The 21,917-nt window shown below is 45.0% G+C and overlaps 1 protein-coding gene across 3 annotated transcripts in view; it reads right to left on the bottom strand.

Moving 5' to 3' along the window:
• The window catches only part of ME3 (malic enzyme 3), a 172,020-nt gene that overhangs the window by 7,815 nt on the left and 142,288 nt on the right, over window positions 1–21,917 (bottom strand). For all 3 annotated transcript variants that reach the window (XM_084773388.1, XM_084773387.1, XM_084773389.1), the window contains one exon: window positions 12,581–12,690. In XM_084773388.1, coding sequence (XP_084629514.1) covers window positions 12,581–12,690 — 110 coding nt within the window. The remainder of the gene's footprint in view (window positions 1–12,580; window positions 12,691–21,917) is intronic.

Raw genomic sequence — 21,917 nt, 5'->3', positions numbered from 1 at the left:
CAATAGACATAACAACTACAGAGAGGCAGGGCCATTGAAGATCCAGGGCCTTCAGAAATGAGGGTTAGGCCACCTTACCAGGTGAGGAACCCTGGCCAGATAAAGTCCTGTCAGAGGACAAGAAAACAAGAATGATTGAGGCGAGCACTGGTGACAGTCTGACTGACTAAAGACGTGCATACTTCCTTCTTGGCCATATGACAACAGACAATGGAAGGTGTTAGCTAATTCCTTCTCCCTTCTTTTTTCCTTGATCGTTTTTTTTTACACTTTTGGAAGTTAATTCTATACTTTTATCTTGGAGTTACAGGGTTTTCAACTGTGACTGGATTTGAAGAGCAAGCTAATTCTTCCCAGTGATGTTTAGTGTGACTCTCTTGCAGTAACAAACAACTGTCGGGGTGTGTCTCTTCTTATTTTGGAAGGGGGGGGGAAGGGGAGACAGTTTTCTTTTGTTGGAGATAGTTCTGTTTTGTTAGCGTTACTTTTGTCACCTGGAAGCACAAAGGTGCGGAAATTTGTGCAAGGATGCTGAGTAAGCAAGGGGGCGGGTGGGGGGGGGACTGTACCAATTAACAATACTTTCTGAGCTTACATTGATTAAAGTGCAAACCACCAACTGGCTCTACGCAGGGATCTGCCAGAAGGAGGCACTAGAGAGCAACTAAAAGGCTCCAGGAGGGGAAAAGAACATTGTTTCCAGAACTGCCTCCGCCTTGCAGAATCACAGGTAAAATGTAGGACATTTAATACCATTTGCATTTTAGATAAAAAATAACTTTATTCAGGCTTAATCCTGTGAAACATTGGTACAATTAAAAAATATTATTTATTTGATTTTGCAACTTAAAAGCATCCATAGCTTTGCTTTTGCTAAGTTAGACAACCTCACATTCTTGATTCTTCACCTCCACAGAGCAGCTGAACCCCTCTGCAACCCATCCATCATTTCGTGCGCTAACCTCCCAGCAGGCCCCTGAGCACCAGCCAGCTGCCCTCTCTTCTCTTTTGTTCTTCAGCCTCAGGGGGTAGTAGCGGAGGCTTATTGTTTCTTTTCTGCTTTTCAACTCTCTAATACACACATTTTTTATGTTGCGAGTTCTCTGTCTAAGCCTCTGTCCCAATCCTGTCTGATACTGAGGGCTCACAATAAAACTGCTATCGCACTGTCGAAATTAAGCCTCTATGATGCAACCACAGGAAAGGAAATTAAAGTGGGACTGTTTATGGTTTGTTCCATTTTCAACGGTTAGAAAACAAAAATGAGGTTATCTGTGGCTGGTGAGGGAGCCATGAAAAGTGGGAGGTTCCAGAATTCTTTTCAGTCTAAAGAGTAACTTTCTTTTCTTTTAGGAAATGGTTTCCCCATGTAAATTCAGGGCATAAGATGTTTTTGACTTTTGAGTTATACCTCTACTTTTCATAATTGGCATATGGGAAACTGAAATTTGCACACTGGAACATATTTCTAGGGCTTATGTCTAGAACTTAGGACAGTGTTATTTTTAATACACAGTGACTGGAAATAATCTAAACACCTAGCAAAGAGAAAAATGATTGAGTAACTTAGGTAGGATATACACTCAGGAGAATACTTCCTTCTATTGAAAATGATCACCACAGGTGGCTGGAGAGATGGCTCAGTAGTTGGGAGGACTGGCTGCTCTCCCAGAGGCTCCGAGCTCAGTTCCCACTAAGTTCCTGGCTCACAACCATCTGATTTGCCCCTTCTGATGTGCATGAAGACAGAGCGGCCTTATACATAAAATACATGAATAAATAAATAAATGACGACCATGGGGCTGGGGAGATGGGTCAGTCTGTGAGGTGCTTTCTGCCCAAACATAAGGACTTGAGTTTGGGTCCTCAGCACCCACATGTGAGCTGGGTGTGGTAATGTGTGTCTGTAATGACAGAGTGGACCCAGGAGCATCCCAGAGGCTCATGGCTACCGTAGCTAAAATGGTAAACATCATGTTAAGCATGACACTGTGTCTCAAAGAATAAGATGAGACACGGCTGAGGACTAGACTCAATGTCAACCTCTGGCCTACATACTTGTGTGTATGTGTGCATGGGAGCACGTACCTGCACAGACCTCATGCAAAAATCTTTAATAAAAATTTTATGAAGAGCTGGGCATGGCGGCACACGCCTGTAATTCTAGCACTTTAGAGGCAGAGGCAGGTGTATCTCTGAGTTCAAGGCCAGCCTCATCTGTAAAGTGAGTTTCAGGACAGCCAGGGCTACACAGAGAAACCCTGTCTTGAACAAAACAAAACAAAACAATTAAAAAAAAAAACTGAAGATTGTATAGCAACCCAGGAAATGCTACAAGTAAGTAACTAACATATGTATTTATAAAGCTGTCTGGATTTTATGTGTGCTCATTTAGTCCTGACATACATTGGTCTGGATGGCTTCTCCCACTCAGGCGTTGGTTCTCTGTCACCTGGAATCAGTTTCTGGCTCCTTTGAGCACTTTCTGCTTTCAGGGAGGCAGTTTTTGCAAATCATACACCAGTAGATGGCGCCAAAGATGCTTCATGGTAGATGTTCCCTGGGTTAGACATCTTTGATTTTTTTTTTCTTTTTGGCTACCAAATATCTTTTGAGGTGAGGGTTGAATAACTGAATTTATCAGCAAAACATAGTGCTAGAGGAAGCTGGTGATTCTGACCTCCCCTACATGCATGGAGAAAGTGGATTGGTCTAGTTAGTGGTCTAGAAGAAAAGCCTGGACCACAGCCTTTCCTGGGGAGTTGGAGGCAGCAGGAGAGGCTTTGTGGGCTTTGTGGGAGAGAACTGTGGGGTGGGTGGTGGACGTGAACTGCCAGCCCACATCAGTGTTCAGCAATGACTCTGACTGGGGTCAGGACAAAAAGCAGTGGGGATGCTCACAGAGGAGCTGCACGCGGTGACAAAACAACACAAAGGCAGCCACCGTGTATTCATTTATACCTTTGTTGTTGTTATTGTATGCTGTGGTGTCTGTTTTGTGTGTTTGTGTGTGATGGGAAAATGCACGTGTGGTACATGCATGTAAGCCAGCGGAGGGTGTTACCCGTAGGGGTCTTCTATTGCTCTCTACCTTACTGGCAGGCCAGGGAACTGGAAGTTCACCGTTTTAGCTAGGCTGGCTCATCACCAATCTCCCAGGACCTACCTGTCTCTGCACACCCTCTCCCGCCCAAGCCCAATGTTGAGGTTAAAGTCAAGAGCAGCCACACCTGGCCTTTTTTTTTTTTTTTAAACATGGGTGTTGGGGATTTGAACTCAGGTCTTCCAATTGGTACAGCAAATGGGCTTCTTTCCAAACTCCATTAATTAAGGTGAACTTGGCTATGTGCTACTGTCTTATCAGCACTTGCCCAGTTAATTTTCATATAAACTCTATAGAGTAGGTCTTTTGTATTCCCTCTATTGAGGTTTTTAGGTTTTTGCTTTCTCCTAGGAAAGTGAGGTTTGAAACAGAAGTGGTCAGGTGCAGCCTACCCAGGCACCTCACTTGAACGTATAACGAAGAACCCTCTGACTCATCCCACACCCTTTGCCACCCCGCAGACACCGTGAAGGTCCTTTCTGATCCTAATCAACACCTCCTTCTGCAGTAGATCTCCTTCTCAAGGACCCAGGGGATTTGTTCTCCAATTTTCTCTCTTCTCAATTCTTCACCCTCAATTCCTCCCTCTCTGCTGGACCATAGCCGTCTGTGTATAACCACACCGGAGAACTTTTGTTAAACAAAGGGCTTACCCTTGTCACTCGTCACAGTCTTTTATAGTCAAACTCTTCCAAGAGCTGAATGTGACCACTACCTTCATTTATTTTCTTCCCTGCCTCCATGGAATCCAGTCTACACAAGTGACCGGGCCACTTCTTGTCATGGTCACTGAGAAGCTCCACCGTGCCAACTTCAGTGGTCAGTTCTCAACTTCTCAGCCTTTAGCTGCTCAGCAGCGCTTGGCACGGATGCCCATTACTCTTTGGGAGAACTCTTTCTGAATTTGGCTCTGGAACTGTCTCTTCGGTCACTTCTTTATGGTCCCCTTCCTGAGACCCACTCTCAAGGCCTAACTCTAGAGGGCAAGCGATCTTACTTCTACAGAAGCTGTAGTCCTTAGATTCCAAATTATAAAACAGGAGCTTAGCAAATCAAGGCTTGCCTCCACCATTAACTTCCACTGTTGGGTGCAGTGGGGGTGGGGTGGGTGGGTGGGTTAGTTCTTGGACTGTGTGCCTGGAATTTTTAATGGGAGAGGAGGAAAATTGCTTAGATTTTTGGAGGTAACCACCCTAAGAAGTCTGACAGTCTGGGGCTGTGGGAGAACATGGCTTGTGCCCACAAGTGATGTGAACTGGTTGTTCCCACTCGTGATGAAAGATAAACAAACTTTGCTATTCAGCGAGGATGTTCCATAATTATACTTCCTGCAAACAGAACACTTGAGGCTGCAGGCTTAGGAAACGGCACAAAAGGACAAGCTGGAAATAGTCCTTTTCATAGTCACGCTGGACCGAGTTGAAGCAGTTTCTCAGCTGAACAGATTTTGGGAGTAATCAGTGACAGTAACTGGTAGCTAGAGGGACAGGGAGAGGTGGGCTGGGTGAGGTGGCAGTGGAGCCCTGGGTTTCTGAGGACTGATTGGCTTCTATCAAGCTAGGCAGGCCTTTGCCACTATCCACTGTAGTTCCCTTCCCACAGCAGGAAGCCACTACCTCCGTTTACTCATTTGTACACATTGAGGGCCGAGGGGACATCAATGGCACAGAATGAAGAAGGAGCAACAGAGTAGAGTTGTTCTCTGGGAGCTGCCAGCATCACTTCAGAAGAGGCAAGTCCCTCTTTCTAGGTACCTGGCAAGGCCTTTGAGACCACTTCAACAGTGCTCTGTGTCATAAGGGACTTTCCTAGTGCCCTCGGGTGCTCTAGCGCGTAATAGCCTCATGGGAGCCATGTAATTGAAGTGGAGGTTGAGAAGAACACAGCAACCGCCAGAAGCTTTTGAATGTGCAATAATCAAAAATTACTGCCAAGCCAAGCACGTTGCGGGCATACAAGGTGATCACTTTCCACTGCTGTGTCATCCCAGCATGCAGCACTAACCATGCTGCCTGGGCAGGCCTGGCTCGGGTTTGAGACTGGAGTCTGTTCCAAACTGCAGGGTCTCTGCCTGTACCCACAAACTTTCTGCTCTTATAAAAATACTGTTTAACTATGGAAAAATAGAGATTTAAAAATATTTTTTTTTACACTGCCATTGTTCAGTATGTAAACACTAAATTTGTACATCTTTGGGGTTGTATTGTGTTAGAATTTTTGATTTTTAAAAAAAATTACTCTTTGAGTTATTGGCTTGAGTTTTATAAGTCAGTGCTAAGTGAATTTGGGCTGGGGAATAAGACAGAATTTCTAACAATTTCTGAAACAGCCCTAGCCTCACTTCGGTCATTTGTGCTACATATCTGTATGGAGTGGTATTCTCAGCATGGACAACTGTAGGTTTTTTTGTTGTTGTTGTTGTTGTTTTGTTTTTTTTGGTTTCTTAGGACAGGGTTTCTCTGTGTAGTCTTGGCTGTCCTGGACTTTCTTTGTAGACCTGACTGGCCTCAAACTCACAGCAATCCGCCTGCCTCTGCCTCATGAGTGCTGGGATTAAAGGCGTGAGCCACCACGCCCGGCTAGCATGAACAATTTTAATATTAAAAAAGGTCAACTCTGACCTCTGTTCTTTACTGCAGGCTTATATCCTGCAGTATAAAATATTCATCCGTGATTTAACTTTACTTTTATTTTTGACTTTAAAAGTAACTAAGTGTACCAATCTCATTAGCATGAAAACTTGGTTTCATTTTTAATAAACGATAAAAATTACATGCATACCAAAGAATCATTTAAAATACACTCCTTGATTTGATGACCAGTAAATGTTTGATTTGAATATTCATTCTATATACTTTTGTATCCAGATTGCTGCAAAAATTTATCTAAGTTTCCTGTAAAAGTTCCTCTGGGGGGGTTTATGGGTAGGGAAAGAACAAAAAGCCCACTCTGAAAACAGTTCCAAGCCACAGTGGGCCTGTCCTGCCGTAGTCTGGAAGGACCTGGAAGGAAGAAATGCCATCTTAGCTTTTCCAGGTCCTTTGCTGCCCTGCGGCTGAAAGAAGAGTTTCCTGAGGAGTCTGGCTGGGGCTGGTTCTGAGAATAGGTAGCCTCAGCACACAGGACATGGTAACAAGAAAGGCTGTGCACGCTGGGGAGAGATGATGTGCAAGGAGGTGGTGAGTTTGTTGTGGGAAAGGCCAAGGGAAGACCGGGACCATTGGGTGTGGCAGGTGAGGTGGAATGTGGATCCTTGATGGCTTGTAATGCCTCTGCTGTTCTGTAAGCAGGACAAAGAAGATGGACAAAAATCTTTGGACCTCTTTTAAGTTGATAATGACGAGGTGTGATGGAGATTGATCTACACTCAGAATTTTAGACGCACCAAGATAGGAAAGATGTTTTCTGCAAGGCTGCCAGATACAAATAGCCAAAACACTAAGAATGTAACCTTTATATAATTCCAGATTGTGTCATGGTTCTTCTTGCTATAGGTAGTTTATTGTATATGTGTGTAATAACATGTAAAAAATAAAAAATGTTTAATTAATAAAAAAACCTTAAACTTACAAAAAAAAATCTTTGGAGCTCAGCCATATACGCCCATCTTCCTGCGTGCGTGTGGTGGTATCTGCAGCCAACTGTATGTACTGAGGTCGTCTGTCAGATACGTGTCTCCCATTTCTTGTCTAAGTGCCCTGTTGGTGGCTGTGGGGAGCATTCTTTGTGCAGAATGGAAAGCCATTGCCTAGTCCTGGGTCATGAGAAGAGTGGGGTCACCTGAGTACCTGTGGCATGGCCACGGATGCAGTATTTCACAGGAGCCTTTGAGTATCAAACAAAATTAGCCAAGAGCAGGAAGAAGGTTCTAGGTGGAAGAATCAGCATATGGCAAATTATGGAACCAGTAAAAACTTCACAGTCTAGTGCTGTGGGGAGATGGGATCACTTCATGGGTAAAACGACACTTGTGCAAGCCCAATGACCTGAATTTGATTCCTAAAACCCACAGTTGGAAGGGAGAATTGATTCCTGCAAGTTGTTCTCGGTTCTTCCCATGTGAGTAGAGTGTGCACACTGTCACTTTTACACACATAGTACACACAACAATACCAATAAAACAAAATTTAAAGAGGACCAGAGAACACACAGAAAACTATAGAAAAGCATGGCGGCCATGTCTTCCTTTTGACAAGGCTTCAGAAGCACGGTGCTTACGCCCCATCTCATTTTCCTCAGTGCTCTCTTTTTGCTCTCAAAACCATTTCCTCCCCCCATACTTATTCACTATATATATTAGTAATAGGTACCATGAACCGAGTGGCTGTTCCTGTGTGTGGACACCCCCCTGCCTCCATTTAGTGCAACACGGGTAATTCTGGAGATACTTAGCAATGAACCGGCATAGATTTCACTGTAGTAGGTGCTGGCTTGAGAAGCACACACAGGATGCTCTGGTACTTGCTGATTATTAGTGACGGCTGCTAAATTGTTGCAGAGGAAGGATAAAAACGTGTACCACTTGGCTAGAATCACAGAGCAGAAAAGTAAGGCTTCAGAGACAGACCCATCTCAGTCCAACGTCTGTTAACTACTCTGGCTCATACACCGGAAGCTTCAAAGTATGAAAGGGTACCAGGCTTAGTGGCATGCAGTTCTGTGACCCCAAGCAGTAGTAAGGCAGTGAAGGCAGAGAGAGCCTCAAGCTCCAGGCTAGCCTGGGCTACCCAGAAACACCCTATCTTGAGAACAAACAAAACAAAACAATCAAGCAAAAATTGTGAAGGAGTGACATTGCAGACAGGCATTATGGCAGGTTATCTGTCCTTAAAGAGTTAAAAGGGCTAGAAGGCAAGGCTGGTAGTGTGAAGTGTGTTCTGGAGTTGATGAGCCAATTGTTTCATATTCCCCAGTCACACTATGCGGTTAGCTTGCAGTGGAGGGACAGACCCAAGGTCACCAAGTCAGCAGTATTCTCTACCTGATTTCTTGCGAGCAAGCTATCCTTACCAAGGTCAAAATTAGTCTGTCCCCAGCATAACCATCCTCACTGTCCTTTCCCTCCCCTGCCTCTGTCTTCTCCCCCAAGAGCAGAGGTGTTCCCAGCTGAAACAACAAAAGTCACCTGAGCCTCTGTCTATTCCAAAATTCCTGAAGAGGCTGCCAGCGATGAGTCAGTGCATTGGCAGCCCTGTTCACCAAGAGCCAGCCAGCCTCGCCTGGGCTGATGATTCCTGTGAGCCAGAGGGACAGATGAGGACAGAGGAAACAAACAGGAGGAAGTCTTTCTGTGCTGCGGCTCCGGAGTTCAACCCTGTGGACCCCATGGGGTCTGCGATTCAGATGGTACAAATAAGGAGCTTGACGTCATGCACAGCAGAGCCCATTAGAAGCTCAGCCTGGGGGCTTCTGAGGACTGCAGTTCCATCTTTTCCTGTTGCACTGGGGATGTGAGGCAGGGCTTGTGCTGAAAGTAGGCAGCATGGTTCTATTCTCACTTTCATGGGGCCCACTTGGTTCCAGTCTTTTCAGTAAGTGGGTCACGGGCAGATTCTGAGGCCATTCCCACATCTTGTTGGGATAGACTGTGCCTTGTGGTTGTGTGGACAGAAGCAGAGAAGGATATTGAGACTCAGTGTAGACCTCAAATCCTCAACTAACCCTGCTAGGAGGAGCTCAGTCCAAGCCAGGGATGGAATGATTGGACATATTTCTTCATCAGTGGGGAAGCTAGCCTGTGGCAGGGCAGGGCAGGGCAGGGCTAGGGCTTTCTGCAGCTGAGGCTCTGACTGCATCAGCAGCAAGAAGTCTTCCCTTGAAGGAAGATGTGGGTGGATCTCCATGCCAACCTCTTCACATTTTGATTGGTTACATGGCACATCTATATATAAGGCTGTGATCACCAAAGGCTGTAACAATCTTATAGAGCCCCCATATTCTTGCTCTGTCTACCAGCTCTTAATTTCTGATAAAAAATAGGAAATTCATTTCCCTTCTCTTCTCTTCTCTTCTCTTCTCTTCTCTTCTCTTCTCTTCTCTTCTCTTCTCTCTCTCCCTCCCTCCCTCTCTCTCTCTCTCTCTCTCTCTCTCTCTCTCCTTTCTCCTCTCTCTCTCCTCTTTCTTCTCTCTCTCTCTCTCTCTCTCTCTCTCTCTCTCTCTCTCTCTGAGTGTGTGTGTACCTGAAAATTATCTAACTGGTTTTGTCTGAGAGTCTGTAGACAGGACTCAAAACAACGAATTTAAACAAATGAATTGGTTGAAATTCAAAAATTGTTCATGCATATGGAATTGCACATGTGTGCACACATGTCTAACATCTGAGCACGAGCACATATGAGGTGCATTTGTATGATCATCAGGAAAGAGAGAGGCTCCAAGGCAGGGACCAGCACAGATGTCTACAGGAACAGATGTGACTAGGAATATGTTATTTGTATGTGTAGATAGCATTCATGCACTCTTACCACAAATGTGCCTATCACTGTGTTGTGAGCTGAGGATCAAACCTAAGTAAGCCGTGGCTCCTGACTCCAGAAGCTTCTCACTTAGCAAGAGGCAGAGAATACAGCAGAAGCATCTAGAGTTCAGTAGTTCGGGTATGATGCATTCTCCAAAAGCTCACGTGTTGAAATCTTGGCCCTTCCTGGTAGATCCTGAGACCCTTTCGTCCTTTTCTCACTACTTTCTGCTGCCTTTGGCAACTAGCTCAGCTCCACCTCTTGTCCTGATGCTTCATGTCACCAAAGGCCTAGAAACAATGGACTGTGGACCAAAACCTCTCACATGGTGGCCAACAACAAACTTGCCTTCCTTCAGCTGTGTTTCTTAGGTACTTGTTACAGTGATGTTGAACTGATCAGTGCCAGGCAAATGTGATAAACACTACATGATGGAAACTGGCTTGGAATTGACCAATGTAAGAATAGATGGAGGAGCGCACCTGGGTAGGCACCCAAATTAGACCATTCCTGGCCAGGTCATCCGTTGAACTGAGTCTTGAAGGATAACAGGAATTACTCTGGTGAAGGTGGTAGGAAACAGCTGCACATGCTGGCTCACAGCTGTGCCTCCAGCACTCGGGAAGGAGAGGCAAGAGGAACAGGAGTTTGAGACCAGGCTTGCCTACATAGGACTTTATCTCAAGAACCAACCAATCAAACTGAAGGGACAATTAGAGGACAGGGAAGAGGTCTTTTCAGCAGATGAGTGCAAAGTTTCTCATGAAGGGACGGCCAATACAGTGAGTCATATTTCCATCTTAGAGGAACATTCTGGCACTAGTGTGGGACACACGAAGGTGGATAGACAGCAGGGCCCTGCTGTGTTCCTGCGTGTGTCTAGGAGGATGTACACATATGAGTCAGCCTGTCTGCCTGTACATCTGGAGTCTGTGCACCAGGTGTGCTGCCCATATAGGCTTGCTTTCCACTTAGCAACCCAGGGGACTGGGAAGATGGCGGTCTTGTGGCTGACTCATGTGCGAATGGCATGACCACTAGTCAGCAGGTCCACAGGCACACATCTGCCTGTGAGTTGACTGGCCAGCAGTGAGAGAATGCTCTTCTATCTCCGGCCAGTCTTCTTGGACTGTACCACTGTGGCTGCAGACTACCTGGCTTGTTAAGACGAGATTGACACTGTCCACCAATGTCTATCACAGGCCCAGGCATCAGGGGACTGAAGAGACAGAATAAGAAGCAGATCTTTCCCTTCTGGGTCTCTCTCCCCTTTTTTCGTCACCTACTTTCCAGGTCTGAAATCATGTTCGAACTCAATTCCCTAACAGTGTGCTATAACCACATTATGTTTCCCCTTGAAAGCCCACAATAAAATTTAAAAAGTCATTCATCGTATTTTTGTTACTCTATAATGTAGATCACAAAGAAAAGAGGAACTTGGCTTTGTGATATTGACCCGGAGCAGTACGGTAAGTGGTTATAAATGTGGAATTTAGAGTCCGGATACCTGAGATAAACTTTCAACTGGACACTTATTGGTTTGGTAAGTTACTTATTATCCTTGTGCCTCAGCCTGTTCATTCATAAGAAGATACTAATATCTCACGGGATTATATGTGTACAGTTCCCAGGATGGAGAGTGCCTAGTATGTCACAAACACTCATCAATAAGCTTTAAGCTGGGTTTATAGTCTCTGTAGTCTACCCCTAACTGACTTGAGGAAGACTTGTTATCGTATGTGTGAGGAAGCGTCTGTAGAATGTCAGCCAACTTTCGCTCAAGAACAAGATTGCTCCATACCAGCTCATTCTTGTCATCTGACCTGGACCGCTGCTTTAACAGGCTTGCCTCACCAAACTTCAGTTGTTAAGTAACAAGATATGTGGACCCATCACCATTTCTACTGGGCCTTACAAAAATCTAGGAACAGCCCCCAGCACTTCTCACTGAGAACTCCTGGGTCAAAGCATCACTGAAAAGCCTCTGCTCTATTGCAGCTTCAGATATGGGCACCTGCAGAGCACACACAACTTCCCATGCATGTTTTAAGGCTTTAGGACAGGTGACCAAGTGACATGGAGTTAAAAGAGGCTTTCCATTGCCTTTTGAAATCTGTGTCTCTGGTGACCAGTGTCTTTCCAGCTTATAGCTCTGCAGCACACAGCAGCCAAGCTTAGGGAAGGACTCATCACAACTCTCTGTGTACCTTGTGTTTGAAAAGTCTAAGAGTACGATATTATGGCTATAGAAAGGCATTTTATAACCATTGAAGTTTTGAAATAAGTCAAGAAGTAATAATTTCTATGTTTAATCTCCCTCTCCCCCCCCCCTCTCTCACTCTAGAGGAGGTGCATGCCCATAGTATTAGTGTGCCTACAGGACATTGGGTCTCTGTACTTCATTTCATTGAGACAGCCTCTTATCAAAACCAGAGGTAGTCTGGAGGACAGAAAACCCCAGTGATCCTCCTATATCAGCCACACTGTGGTTACAGGCATGTGCAGTTACATAGGCTTTTTGTGTGTGTGTGGACTCCAATTCAGGTTTTCCTGGTTGGACATCAAGTGCTTTTTACCCACTGAAGATTCCAGCCTCCCACTCCAGGCTCTTGCAATTTTTACAATGCTTTTCTGAGGTAGTTATTGTCATATTAGAACACATAATAAAATTATAGTAAGGGAAGAGATTTTTCCAAGTTCAGGTGGCTAATAATTGACAGTCGTGTATAGAACTTCTTACAAATATAAGCTCACACAGCTCTTCCCTACCTCAGAAGCAATAATGATTTCCATTTAGTGATTAAGCACACTAACGGTTAGCCAATTGAAGAGAGCTATTCAAGGCCACAGAGCTAAGAATCAACCAAGGAAAGGTTGACTCCAAGTCGAATATTGTTTCTTGAGCAGCTTTTGGCAGCAGAGCAGCTATGAAATGACACTTACTTCTTGCGTCTCACATTTGACTGAGCTTTGTGAAAAGAGCATTATTATCCAGTGACGTGGGGAGGTGAAAATGTACCTTGGATGTCATCGTTGAACATGCAGTACTTGCTGCGGTATTTGTTGAGCAGACGGAAGGCATTGGCATTGGCAAAGTCTTCAAACTGAATGAGGCAATTTATTCCAAACCTGTAGGGTGGAGACAGAGAGAGGAAAGAATGTGGGATTATTACTTCCTGGAGCAGATCCTGCTGGAACTGGGTACAGGGGAGGCTCAGGACAAAAGGTAAGGATGACCTGTGTCCTCTTATTTTTTTTGTCACCTGGCTGGATTGGCAACTTCTAGAAGAATACCTTTGCTGTTATGTATGTGAATAGGAGAGTATAGGGACCAAGGGCTTCACAGCCAACCAAGTCAAGATCACTGTATCTAAAGTGGACCATGGGCTCCCCAGGAACCACCACGCAGATGGTAGGAATAACAGTAAGGCTGGGATGGGGCCTGCCTTCTCTGTAACCTGCAGCCATCCAAGATCCTAGGAGAAATCTCACTCCAAGCACAACAGTGAGCAGACTCAGTCTGGGTCAGGGAGATTGTGAAGCCTGCTGTTGCCATCTCCAGACACCGAGGCTTGGAGTCGGTCCACTCCTCTATATTCACATGACATGCTCCAACAAGGCTGAGAAAGCCCACCCCAGAAAGCCACTGACATCTTGGTAAAGGTGTTGCCCGACCTCCACCAATAGAAGAGCAGTTAGTAAACTCATTGAAAGTATACCATCAGCTCCATCTCACAGATGATGACCTCACCCAAGGGCTGTGGGATGGAGTTCAGGAATCTGCATTTTTCAACAAGAGTCCCAGATGGTTATGATTCCAAAAGTCTAGACAACTAAGAAACACAGCCTTGGTGGATGAAGGCATAGTACAGCAAGCTGCTTGCTATAACTTATTGGAAAGCTATGCATATTAGATTTCCTGGTCTTGATAAAATGATATTGGATTTGTTCATGCTTTATAGCACATGCTTCTGTGTAATATTTATTGCCTTCAGGGAAGCCAAGAGAGAAGTGGCCAGCTCATTTGTAGAAAGACCCCTTAGCCTAAGTGCTTCACATGTAGGTTTCACCTTCTGTTGCCCTTTGGTTCTGGTGTTTGGTTGCTATGTCTCCTAGGCCTTCTTTAAACAGTCATGACCTGTTAGTCATTTTGCCTTCTGCCCTGCCCTAGCTTCCTATTTTATTTGAACAGGCACAATGGTATCTCCCTCATCAACTTCTGTGTGCTCTCATAAGGATTAAATGATGAAGATGATTTTCTTTTTCAGTGTTACAGAGGTATAACTGACAAATGAAAGAAAACCTATTGAAACATATACCATTTATGATTTGAAATTTGTCTATACTGCAAAATAATTGCTACGGCTAGGCTAGCTGACATATCTACTACCATAGGGTCATCACTGTATGTGTGATCTAAAACTGGAGGTCTAGTCTCTTAGCAAATTTCAATTATATAATATAGTATTATTAGCTATAACCAGTGGGTGATTTTTAGACTGCAAAGTGCTAAGCTCAAGTGTCATTCTCACCACAGCTTTTATTCACACTTATGGCCTAAGTGCTGCTGAGGTGGTTAGGGGCTCCCTGTGCCTCTTAACCCACCACCCAGTCTTCTTTTCCTTACATATGAATTTCCGAGAGAGGACTAATCACAAATGGCTTAAAATGGAGTTGTAGTAGAATCCCAAGGGTGAAAAAGAACACAGCCTTGTAAGGCTGTAGGGAAAGAAGTGGCCCCAGGGGAAAAGTCAACCTTAACCAGGGCAGGTCAGAGAGCAGAGTTATGGGACGTAGGAGAATGTTAAAACCATAAGTCTAGCTCCAGAGGACTCTAGAAAAGGGGAGAAGAGTGAGGTGTAAGAGAGAGTTGGGATTGGATGATGAAAAGCACACAGCACTGGCTTTGGGCTTAGTGTGACCCTCAGAAAATTTAGTGATTTCTCCAATAGGAAAGCAGTAGAGGGGGCTACGAAATGTTTCTCTTTCCGTTTCCTTGTATTATTAGGTATGACTACCCAACATTCTATGTTGCTCTCTCTGTGTGTAATTAAATACAAATTGACAACATATTTTTCTAGTTCTTAGTAGTTCCATAATTTCTCTCATTAATGAAGTCAGTGTGTAGTGGTTTGAACAACAATGGTTCCTACAGGCCCATTAGGAGTGGGACTATTAGGTGGTGTGGTCTTGTTGGAGTAGGTGTGGCTTTGTTGGAAGTGTGTCACTGTGAGGATGGCCTTTGCAGTTCAAGTTATGCCCAGTGTGGCTCACAATCTCCTTCTGCAGCCTTTGGATCAAGATGTAGAACTCTTGGCTCCTTCTCCAGTACCATGTCTGCCTGTGTGCTGCCCTGTTCCCTGCCATGATGATGATGGACTAAACCTCTGAAACTGTAAGTCAGCACCAATTAAATTTTTTTTTTGTAAATTAAGAATTCCAAACCAATCACAAAAATTTTTGACCCAAAATTTACCCTGCCTACAAGATGTGCAGGGATAAAGATAGAGCAGAGATTGAGGGAATGTTCAACCAGTGCCTGGACCAAATTGAGGCCCACTCCATGAAAGAAAGCCAACCCCTGACCCTATTAATTATACTCTGCTATGGTTGCAGACAGGAGCCTAGCACAGCTGTCCTTTGAGAAATTCCACCCAGAAGCTGATTGAATCAGATGCTGAGACTCAAAGCCAAACATTAGGTGGAATGTGAGGAGCCCTGTGGAATAGTGGGGGGAAGGCTAGAAGAATCTGGAGAGAATATGAACTCCGCAAAAAGACCAACAGAGTCAACTAATCTGGGCCCAGGGGTTCTTACAGAGCCTGAAGCACCAACTAAGGACCATGTGTGGGACTGGATTCAGGCCACCTAGATGTTTGTAGCTGATGGGCAGCTTAGTCTTCATGTGGTTCCCCTAGTAAGAGGAGCAGAGGTTGTCTCCGACATGGACTTTCCTCCTGGTAGGATTGCTTTGCATGGCCACAGTTGAAGAGTATGCATTCAGTCCTGATGTGACTTGATGTGCTGGAGGTGGGTTGGAAGTTGGGGGGCTCCCCTTTTCTGAGGAGTAGGGGAGAGGGGATAGAGGGAAAAAGAAGGGAGGGTGAGACTGGCAGGAGAGGAGGAAGGGGGCTACAATCAGGATGTAAAGTGAATAATAATAATAATAATAATAATAATAATAATAATAATAATAATAATAATAATAATAAAAGAGTTGATGTGGCTATGGTATCTTTCCACAGCAATAGAATCCCTAATAAGACAGTATGTTTTATTATTCTGTTAAGCAACAGCACCATGCAGTACCCAACACATTGTAGGTACCTAGGAATATATTAGCCCTTTATATCTGTAGATTATGAATTCATGGACTCAACCAGTCCTACACTGAAAATGTTTAAAGAGTGTATTAGCTATTAGTAAAGAGTGTAAAGTAACAATCACTCATGCAGCATTTACAATGAATAAGGTATCATAAGTAATATACAAATCATAATTCTATAGGACAGTGCATGTAGAGTATATTACATAAGAGATTTGGCCATCTACAGTTTTGGTATCCATAGGAATTCCAGAATTAATTTCCCTTGGATACTGAAGGACAATTGTGTTATGAATAGAAACAATAAATAAAACTTCCCACTCATAAATATGTCATGCCTGTCAAGCCAAAATTTGCTGATTTTTTTTTTTTGTTCAGGTTATGAACTGCAAGAATGTGGACTGGGAGCAGGGAACAGAATGTCTTGACATTTTACTATACATAAGAATTTCAGTGCTGTTTCACAACTAGCCTGGGGCTAAGGTCCTGTAAAACATAGACAACACAAGTGATGTGTGGAGATCCCTCTGTCACACATTAATCTGTACTCACACCCTTGACCTTGATGCAATACTGCTACCCATTTGCTGAGGTAAAAAGGCAAACATTATAAATATCTTTATTTGTGTATTACTGTTTAATGTTTATTTAATTTTGCATAGGAAATTCCCCTTGGTCCCATGGACTATAGAATGAATCTCCAACAGTTCAGGTTTATCTAATTCCGACTTGGACCCAATAGGCTGACAGTTCCTAGCACTTCAGAACCTTCACAAACCTATGCTTCTTTGGACCCGCATCCCCAAGGATGTTCCCTGGCCCAGGAACAGCCCCAGGTCTGGGGTTTGTACACTGTTCCCTCCAGTCTCTGATTCAAGCTCTTCCTGCCACTCCTACGTTTCCTCTCTTCTACTCTTGTATGTACCTGCTCTTTCTCTCCATCATGACCTGGGAGCCTTGAGCTCTATTTCCAGAATCCCCCAGCTGCCCCTGTACGGCTCTGTCTAACCAACCCAGTGTGTCAGGAGCCATCCATCCATCCACGCAACCAGTGCTCTTCTATCTATTGAAACTTATTCAAAACCTGTGATGAGCCAGTTCTGTCACTCAGTGTTTTAGGGAAGAATAGATACATTAAGGCACTGGTGGGTTTTCGGTGTTGTCAGTTTACCTCCTAACTTGTTAAACGAGTTACAACCTAATTATGAACAAAACCCAAAATTCAACATGAAAATCTAAACAGTCCAAGAGAAAACCATGGCTCTCGGTTCAACCACGTACAGTCAAGCACATACTCAAGACATAAACTCAAACGTTAATTGTCCATTAAATACATATAGAACACCAAGAACAATGGTAGCAAATAGTTGACCCTTGTGGGGTCCCAGCAGCCTGGCAGCACACCAAGCTTTGAACTGCACTCTCTCAGTTGTCACACTACCACGCACACACTGCTTCCAGAGAAGGAATTGAGTGGCTCAAATCTGGCCACTGTACTTCAGTTTTGGGTTAAAAGAAACCCAGACTCATAAAAGCTGTAACTCAATAGGTAGCCGAGCTTGACTTCTTTCTCAGCTGGAATAATACATGATGCAGAAAGCACTAAACAGGGAACCAGAAAAAATAGTTATCTTCCGTTGTCTCTGACGAACACTGGGATCTCCTTTTTCTCCGGCTCACAGTTCGCTATCTGACGTCATTAGAAGAGGAGCATAGGCTACTTAATTCTTGAGGTTGGACTTGACATCGGTGCACTTCCCTCAGACATTCCTTTAAGACTAAGACGTGGTGGGGGAGGCAGGAGATTGGGGAGGGGGTGTCCTTCATAGATTCTTGTAAGCGTTACCCATGAAGAGGAAATCTGGAGAATTAAGTCTTAGGGTTCTATCTGACCACCGTACACAAGCAGACCAGCAGGTGGCCATCGTTCACGAGCTGCCCTATGAGGACACCTCGCCTCAGTCTCCTCCCCTCTGGGCTCAGGCCAGAGCCCCTTACTCTGGGCTTTTCGCCAGTCTTAGAACAGCCTGTGTCCTGGCGCCCTTTAGTCTTGCCTTGCCAGAAGACACCCTGACCCGACAGGCTCCTGCTTACCTGCCCCCCCCCCCCCCCGTTTGCACCTTTGAACCCTTCACCCTGCAGCCCTGGCAGCAGCAGTAGATCTTGATGCTCCTCCCGCTCAGAAGTCCTGCAAAGGAAAAAGCAGCCCTCCCAAGCCAAATGGGAACTCCCAGACGTCTCCACTGTGGGGCGCTGGGACCAGGTGGGAAGTGGTCTTTGAACTGTCATGGAAGTCTTTCCATTCCAAGGCTAGGGCTCACTTGTAGGCATAGGAGGATGGGTCTGATGTCTGATTTCTCCCCAAGGCTGTCAAGGGTAACTTGTGTCTGGGGGACAGGTTAAGGAGACCTGGGCTAAGGCCAGCCGAGCTCAGGGCCACACCACTCTGGGATAAGGCGAACTGAGAAGTTTCCTGTAGAGGGATGCTGGTGAGAGCAGAACGTTCCAGAGGCTGTGCACCATTTCTGTCCCAGAGACCAGGGCCTGTCATTCTTTCAAACACCTGGTCTGACCCCTTTCAGGCCTGAGTAAATATGAGAGCGCTTGAAGGAACAGGTGAGCCTGCTCAGCCCGCATCTGACTAAAAGAAACAATTCATATTCTCAAAGGAGTCCCCTCTGTTTTCCCTGTGAAAACCAAATGCAGGGCTCCCTTGGCCTAGAGCCCAGTGAAACCAGCATTCATCACCCCATGGAAAATGATTTCTTTTCTTTCTTTCTTTCTTTTTTCTTTTTTTTTTTTTAACTTTCCTTTCCCAGAAACTAGAACTGGTAGAATCATGAAACTCTAGGCCTTTTAAACATTTTTACACATTCCATTAAACTCCATGGCCTTGAAATGCTCTCAGATAAATTTCCCTAGATAACTCTTTGTATTACATGTACCAGACAGAGTGTATATTAAAGGCCTTCAAAAGTTACACGTGAGGGAAAAGGTTTAACCCAGCAGTTTCTAAACTTATTTGACCACAGACTTCACCTTGATGTGTTTCCTGTCCCCACCCGCCCGAGGCAGAGTACACTTGGAGAGATGTGACTCCTGCACAAACAGCTTTGTGCATTTGGGGCTGGGGATACAGAGGAGAGCCATCTCGCTCTGAAGTTACGGCCTTGCTGCTCACAGCCAGCTACACTGACTTCTCTCACCTCCTTTATGTCGTTGGCTTCCCCTCCCTCACCTCTTCTTCACATCTTTCTGAACACAGGCCTGTGTAGGCCACTTAGTTCCACGTAACAACAATAATTAAAGTAAAAGGGCTCATGCATTTGGTGGGAAGGTACAGGTGGAGCCCAGGAGGGGAGGGAGGGGAGGGAGGGGAGGGAGGGGAGGGAGGGGAGGGAGGGGAGAGAGGGGAGGGGAGGAACTGATTTAAGATGTGGTCATGAAGTTCTTAAAAAAATAAAAAATTTAAAAATTTATTTTGTCAAGTGGTGGTGGTGGTGACACAGGCCTTTAATCTTAGCACTCAGGAGACAGAGACAGGTAGATTTCTGAATTCAAGACTAGCCTGGTCTACAAAGCAAGTTCCAGGTCTTAAGAGGTTTCCTCTGCCTTTGGGAGTCAGGCTCATGTCACAGGTGGCCTCACATTGTCCTTAGCTAATTGCTCGTAGCCACTCATATTTCTAGATACTCTGGGCAGATGCTGCTGCTTCCAAACCACTGTGGATCCTTGTACATGGCTTTGCTTCAGCTGGTGGTTCTCTCTACCTAAGTTTCTTTTCTTTTTCTCTTTCTTTCTTTCTTTCTTTTTTTTTGAGACAAGGTTTCTCTGTGTAGCCTTGCCTGTCCTGGACTCACTTTGTAGACCAGGCTGGCACTGAACTCACAGCGATCTGCCTGCCTCTGCTTCCAGAGTGCTGGGATTAAAAGTGTGAGCCACCACTGCCTGGCTCTACCTAGGTTTCTTTATGTCTGGGCAAACTTAGGGCCCATCTCTAACACCATCTCCTTTCAGGAGCCTTCCCTGACCCATCTCTTAGGATAGTGTGAATTCTATGCTCCTAAGGGATGACATGATATACTGGTCTTATCTAAAATAATGTATGTCACAATGTATGGCATTTATTAACGTTTTGTTTAGCTCAATTAAAGTACTCTATTGGGCAGCAGGGAAGCCCCTATGCCTGGAACTATACACTAAGTATGATATAAAAATTCACTTCAGGGCTTGTGAAATGGCTCAGTGGGTAAAGGGGCTCAATTCCAAGACTGAAAACCTGAGTTTAATCCTCTAACCCACTCAGTGGAAGGAGAGAGATGACATTTACAAATTGTCCTTTGACCTCCATGTGTGTGCCATGGCGCATGCCTCCCCACAAATAAATAAAACGTAATAAAGATTTAAACATTTTAGTTCCACAGGCTAGTCTTAATATCTGCTATAAGCAATGGAACTTGCCAGAAAGCAAAGATCTTACAGCTGGAAGGGGGCACAAGAAAATAGAAAAGTAATTGCCTCACACTGTGGCAAGAGCAATAACAAAGGCCTGTGCAGACATGTGGGATGACTTAAGGCAGGCGGGCAGTTCTGCTTTTGGGGTGATGCAGTAAGACCCTTAAAGAGCATGGACTCAGAGCTGGGGCTCAGAGGAAGAGCCAAGGTCCCCATACAGACTGCGTATGGACGAGGAGGAGAGAGGCCTGCGGAAGGGAGTAGAAAATTCTCCTGAATTGACAGAAATTGCACAGAGCAATTGGTAGTGGGGAGTAAGAGAGAGAGGAATTTGAGGGAGATGAGGCTGGTGTGCTGGCTAGTTTTGTGTCAACTTGGCACAAGCTAGAGTCACCAGGAGAGGAGGAAGGAGTCTCAGTTGAGACACTGTCTTTGTAAGATCTGTCTGTAAGCAAGCCTGTTAGGCATTTTCCTAGTTAGTGACTGATGTGTGAGGGCCCAGCCCATTGTGGGTGTGTCATCCCTGGGATGGTGGTCCTAAGTTCTATAGGGAATCAGGCTATGCAAGCCATGGAGAACAAGCCAATCAGCAGTGTTACCCTATGGCCTCTGCATCAGCTCCCATCTCCAGGCTCCTGCTCTGTTTGAGTCCCAGTTCTGACTTCCTTTTATGATGAACAGTGAGTGCTGTGGAAGTGTAAGCCAAATAAGCCCTTTCCTCCCCAAGTTGCTTTGGTCATGGTGCTCTGTCGCAGCAATGGTAACCCAAAGTCAGAGGAGCATGGGCAGGTAGCTGGCATGTGTTTCAGGAATTTCATTTTAGTAACCAAGAGGATGATTAGTGAACAGCTGAGAGGACACTCTGGAGACCAGTTCTTCTGCATAGATGGTGAAGAACTGGTGAATGACAACGGGGATGTGGAAAGGAAAGGGTGATTGAGGGAAAGATGTTTAGTAGGTAAATAAAAAAATTAGAATGAAGGCAGATTGTGGGGGACTGGGGAGAGCTTTGACACCAAGAGTCTGGTTCCACCATTTAACTACATGTATGACCATGGATAAGCTATTTGACACAGGTTTCAGCCATCACTGGCAAGGCAGAGGGATGATAACACCTCTTTAAGTTTCTTCATGAGTGTTGAACGAGATAATACATATAAAGTCTGGACACACTGTAGGCATTGATATCCATGGTCAGGATTCAATAACAGGACCGATGCAGAAGATGAAGAGAAGGAGTTTTGTAAGTTGAGTTCGTGTGTGTGTGTGTGTGTGTGTGTGTGTGTGTGTGTGTGTGTGTGTGTCGTCTTCTCTTTGAGATAAGGGATAAGGAAAAAGAGCTAAATTAACTACTAGATTAGACGGTTTAGCCTGGGGTTCTGTGTGGCGTCTGAACGGAGCTGTCTATGAGGCAGAGAGCTATGCGAGAGGTTCAGGAGGGAGAAGCATTCAACTGGGGGCACTGTGAGTAGTGGAAATCAGGGAGCTGAATGGCTCTCCTAAGGAAAGTGTATACGTAGCAAGCAGGGAGCTAAGCTTAGGACAAAATGCCAGGACACACACAAGGATCAGAAAG

The sequence above is a fragment of the Acomys minous genome, assembly GCF_964271855.1.
Source record: "Acomys minous genome assembly, chromosome: 2".
Taxonomy (NCBI): Eukaryota; Metazoa; Chordata; class Mammalia; order Rodentia; family Muridae; genus Acomys; species Acomys minous.
Note: the sequence above shows the minus strand (reverse complement) of the source record. Positions and strands in the feature narration are given on the sequence as shown.